Here is a 5,192-nt window from a genome sequence, read left to right as displayed (position 1 = left end):
GCCAAAATTGCTGCTTATTAACTGGTTATGTGCGCATATACATACGTACATAAACGTGTATACATGCATGCCGACTATACTTAAAAGCACACGAGTATAAACGATGTGGAGTAGATAAAGAACTGTACATGTACTACATACATTTACGAAAACACAAAAATACCTACACATATAGGTATGTATATGCATAAATATTTCAATAAAATTTTTGATCTTTTTTGTTTAACAAATTGTGGTCCTGAAAAGGACCGTTTTTTTATATGTTTTCTTATTGATTTAAGCACGTTCACCACGAATACGTCTAGCCAATTGAATATCTTTTGGCATAATTGTAACACGCTTAGCATGGATGGCACACAAATTGGTATCTTCAAAAAGACCAACCAAGTATGCTTCACTTGCTTCTTGTAGAGCCATAACAGCAGAACTTTGGAAACGTAGATCTGTTTTGAAATCTTGCGCTATTTCACGAACCAAGCGCTGGAATGGCAATTTGCGTATCAATAATTCGGTACTCTTTTGATAGCGACGAATTTCACGCAACGCCACTGTACCTGGACGATAACGATGTGGCTTTTTAACTCCACCAGTTGCTGGTGCACTTTTGCGTGCTGCTTTTGTCGCCAATTGTTTACGTGGTGCCTTTCCACCAGTCGATTTTCGGGCTGTTTGCTTTGTACGAGCCATTTTTCACTACTCACTTTTTTTATTATTTGTCACAATGATTTGAACACTATAGAACACTATACACTGTACACTGTACCTATAACAAATTGTATAACGTTCACAACCTAAGTAGCAATTCCAACTAATATGTTTCACAAGTCCATGTATTATGAGGTATGTGTTGAAGCGAGATAGATGTATGGCGTACCTTTTGTCTTGTGTATAGCAGTTGTGAGATTTTGGTATAAATATATGTGCTCTCGCTTCTGTTATTTCATTGGTGGTGAAGTGTCACAGTGTTAAAGTGTTAAATTCTTACTTGTGCAAATAGTAAATACTACAATAAAAAATGACTGGTCGCGGCAAAGGTGGTAAAGGTTTGGGAAAAGGTGGCGCCAAACGTCATCGCAAAGTTTTACGTGATAACATCCAAGGTATCACTAAACCAGCTATTCGACGTTTAGCTCGTCGTGGTGGTGTAAAACGTATATCTGGTTTGATATATGAAGAAACTCGTGGTGTTTTAAAAGTATTTTTGGAGAATGTTATCCGTGATGCAGTTACCTATACTGAACATGCCAAAAGGAAAACAGTTACAGCTATGGATGTTGTGTACGCTTTAAAGAGACAAGGCCGTACTTTATACGGTTTCGGCGGTTAAATAATTTCTTGGGTACATATTTGAAAAACATAAAAAACGGTCCTTTTCAGGACCACAATATTCTTTTAACAAAGATTCAAAATTTTGTTCAATTAAAATTTTAAACAAACGCACAATTCTGTTGTGATTCTATATTGCATGAGCACGAGTACATACATATGTACATACTCATTATACAATTAACACGTTCGCGGACGTGAATGCTATAGCATTTATTTTTATAGTGATGCAAAATGACGTGATGCTACAGCATTCAAATTTTAAAGCCAAGTTTTGTTCATTTAATTTCATGTAACTTTAAGTTTTTGTAATTAATATACATTTTAAAGTAATGACCACTTGATTCATTAAGTACTTTCATATAACAGTTAAAATACGATGTTCTGACTACACTTATAATATATGTGTAATCAGATTTAGGATTTTGCAACTAGTTTCAAAAATAATTGCCTGTCTATTTTTGCAGCTTCCAGAAATTTTTAGTGTCCGCGATCGTGTTAAATAGATTATGACTGTATTTTAACACCCAGGCCTCTAACCTGATATATTTAATTTTTAAATAATTTTTCTCGCTACATACATAAATACAACTTTTTAAAAATATATTTGTAGTTAAAATTATATTTTTATATTTATATTTATTTCTTTAACGTTGGAATACAATCATACTCTTACTACCTTTGCCTTTTGCCTTCGTCAAGCATACAAGTAGTATACTTGTATGTAAACACGTATGTACATATGGGAATTTTGTATCTTGCTTTGACATATATTGCAAATTTTTAAAGAAAAAGTTACATTTTTTTATTAATAACAATAATATTTAATTAATTAAATAAAAAATTTTGTATGCACACATATGTATATATATAATATATATATATATTTATTGATCAGTGAATATTTGAATTAATATCAAAAAATTAAGTAATATATTAAAATAAAATTTACATAATCCACATTAGTCAAATTTAATTATTTCATTACCATCATTCATTTCAACCAAAATTAAAGTTTTCAATATTCATCAAAATACTGGATTATTTCATGCATCCAACTAACGCCACTGAGAATTGCTCTGGTGATACCATTGAGATATTTAATTTTATTTTTTCAAACATATTATTTTAAGTAATATATAAAATAACCTGTTTAGATGATTGATAATTTGATATATTTTATATTTTCAATAGTTATAATTGATTTATATTAAGGAGTTTTAAGAAAATCTACTAAAACTAGCGAAAATTTAATATTTTGAGTACAAAGTTTCGACTAAAACACTCGTTACAAGAAAAATATTGATTTTATTCCAATTTAAGTATATTGATATGAAAGTGACTCATGCATACTATCGTTTTACATATAAATTTGTTGAATTAGTAAATTCAATGAATTTTAGTGAATTAAATAAATCTTAAAGTTTGTCATATAGAAGCACTAAATAGCACTGGAACGTGAAAATTTGATTATCATCTTTTCGCTCTGCTTCTCAAATTTTGAAGGGAGTTAAACTACATATTGGATTCCAGAAATTCTCTTAATTTACCAGTGCTCTATTAGTGTAGTGCATACAGTGCATAAAGTGAGTGAAGTGTATAAAGTGTATAATACATACGTGGAATTTGAATTGAGGTTTTAATCTACAATATATAAATAAAGATGTCTGATTCAGTTGCTGTTGTGAATGTAAGCTCCCCAGTAGCTACTGCTGCTACTATTGCTGAAAAGAAAGTTGTTGCCAAAAAGGTTAAGGCAGCTAAACCCAAAAAGCCGTCGGTTGCCCCTACCCATCCACCAACACAACAAATGGTCGACGCATCAATTAAGAATTTAAAGGAACGTGGCGGTTCATCACTCTTGGCGATTAAGAAATATATTAGTGCGACATACAAATGTGATGCCCAAAAATTGGCACCATTCATTAAACGTTATTTGAAATCGGCTGTTACAAGTGGAAAACTAATTCAAACCAAAGGAAAAGGTGCGTCCGGTTCATTCAAACTATCAGTTGCAGCCAGTAAATCAAGCGAGGGAAAATTGAAATCAAAAGCCGTAAAATCAGCAGAGAAGGTTAAGGCTAAAAAGAAGGCAGCAGATAGTGGTGCATCAAAGAAAAAATCGTTGAGTAAAGTCAAAAAGGCGGCAAGTGGTGAGAAAAAGGTAAAAAAAGCTGTTGCCAGTAAGAAAACAGCTGAAAAGAAGAAAACTGAAAAGGCTAAGGCGAAAGATGCAAAAAAGGGTGGCGCATTAAAAGTGAAACCAACTAAAGCCAAATCTGCAACTGCTAAACCAAAAGCAGCTAAAGCAAAAGCAACTGCTGCTAAATCCAAGAAGTCTGCATCGAATAAAAAGCCAGCCGCAAAAAAACCTACAGCAGCAGGTAAAAAGTAAATAATTTACGGTGTTTGTAAGTGAGTTATAAACGGAACCTTCATGGTAAATTAATAATAAGCCCTTTTCAGGGCTACAAAATCTCTTAACAAAAAGATCAAAAGTGAATTTATTCCTTACAGTGTGTAGAAAACATTAAAAAAATAAAAACCAAGTAGTTCAACAAAATCATATTTAATAGACTAATGAAACCATATGAATATATTCTTCAATATTAAGGAATTTTTAAATTAATTTCAATGTGCATACATATGTACATATGTAGAGATATTAATCAACAATTTTTTATCCTCTTTGTTAATTTATATTTTATGGCCCTGAAAAGGGCCTTGTTTTGTTAATATATTTATATACCATTAGTTCAGTTGGAAAAATTATTTGGAACTGGTATATTTGGTAACAGCTTTGGTACCTTCACTGACGGCATGTTTGGCCAATTCACCGGGCAAAAGTAAACGTACAGCAGTTTGAATTTCGCGACTGGTGATGGTTGAACGTTTGTTATAGTGAGCTAAACGCGACGCTTCCGCAGCAATGCGCTCAAAGATGTCATTCACAAAACTATTCATAATGCTCATGGCCTTGGATGAAATACCGGTATCAGGATGTACTTGTTTCAACACTTTATAGATGTAGATGGCATAACTTTCCTTCCTCTTACGCTTCTTTTTCTTATCATTTTTAGTAATATTCTTTTGAGCCTTACCGGCTTTCTTTGCTGCTTTTCCACTAGTTTTTGGCGGCATTTTAATTTCTTCACAACTTTGATGATTTTATGATTTTATTTTCACTCGCACTGTCACTTATTATACCTACCATTTGTCGTGTGCATGCTTAAGTGCATATTTGCCGACCAACTCTTCGGCGAGATAATACGAAGTAGTAGTATACGCACGATGCTCAACAGCACAGTACAGGGGTTGGTGCTCAGCATAGCGAAAAAGTATATAAGCAGCGCACATTTTGTGTATCAGTGATTAGTGTGCTTATACATTGAGTATAATACATTACATTGCTTTTTAGTGTAGTGAAGTGAACAATCTATAGCAGTGAAAATGTCAGGCCGTGGTAAAGGTGGTAAAGTTAAGGGAAAGGCAAAGTCCCGTTCAAATCGTGCTGGTCTTCAATTTCCAGTTGGTCGTATTCATCGTTTGTTGCGCAAAGGCAATTATGCTGAGCGTGTTGGTGCCGGTGCTCCAGTTTATCTAGCTGCAGTTATGGAATATTTAGCAGCTGAAGTTCTTGAATTGGCTGGTAATGCTGCTCGTGATAACAAAAAGACAAGAATCATCCCACGTCATTTACAATTGGCCATCCGCAACGATGAAGAATTGAATAAATTGTTGTCTGGTGTAACTATTGCTCAAGGTGGTGTTTTGCCTAATATTCAAGCTGTACTTTTGCCAAAGAAGACCGAAAAGAAAGCATAAAGTGAAAAATATAGGCGAATTATAATTATAAATACCGACGC

At 33.4% G+C, this 5,192-nt stretch overlaps 1 protein-coding gene across 1 annotated transcript; it reads left to right on the top strand.

The window, feature by feature from the left end:
• The first annotated feature begins 4,760 nt into the window (after nucleotides 1–4,760).
• On the top strand, nucleotides 4,761–5,192 carry LOC129249277 (histone H2A). The gene has a single exon (XM_054888988.1). The coding sequence runs from the start codon at nucleotides 4,777–4,779 to the stop codon at nucleotides 5,149–5,151; it is 375 nt and encodes a 124-aa protein (XP_054744963.1). The 5' UTR covers nucleotides 4,761–4,776; the 3' UTR covers nucleotides 5,152–5,192.

This window comes from Anastrepha obliqua, chromosome 5 (assembly GCF_027943255.1).
Source record: "Anastrepha obliqua isolate idAnaObli1 chromosome 5, idAnaObli1_1.0, whole genome shotgun sequence".
NCBI classification, from domain to species: domain Eukaryota; kingdom Metazoa; phylum Arthropoda; class Insecta; order Diptera; family Tephritidae; genus Anastrepha; species Anastrepha obliqua.
This window is presented reverse-complemented; position numbering and strand designations above follow the sequence as displayed.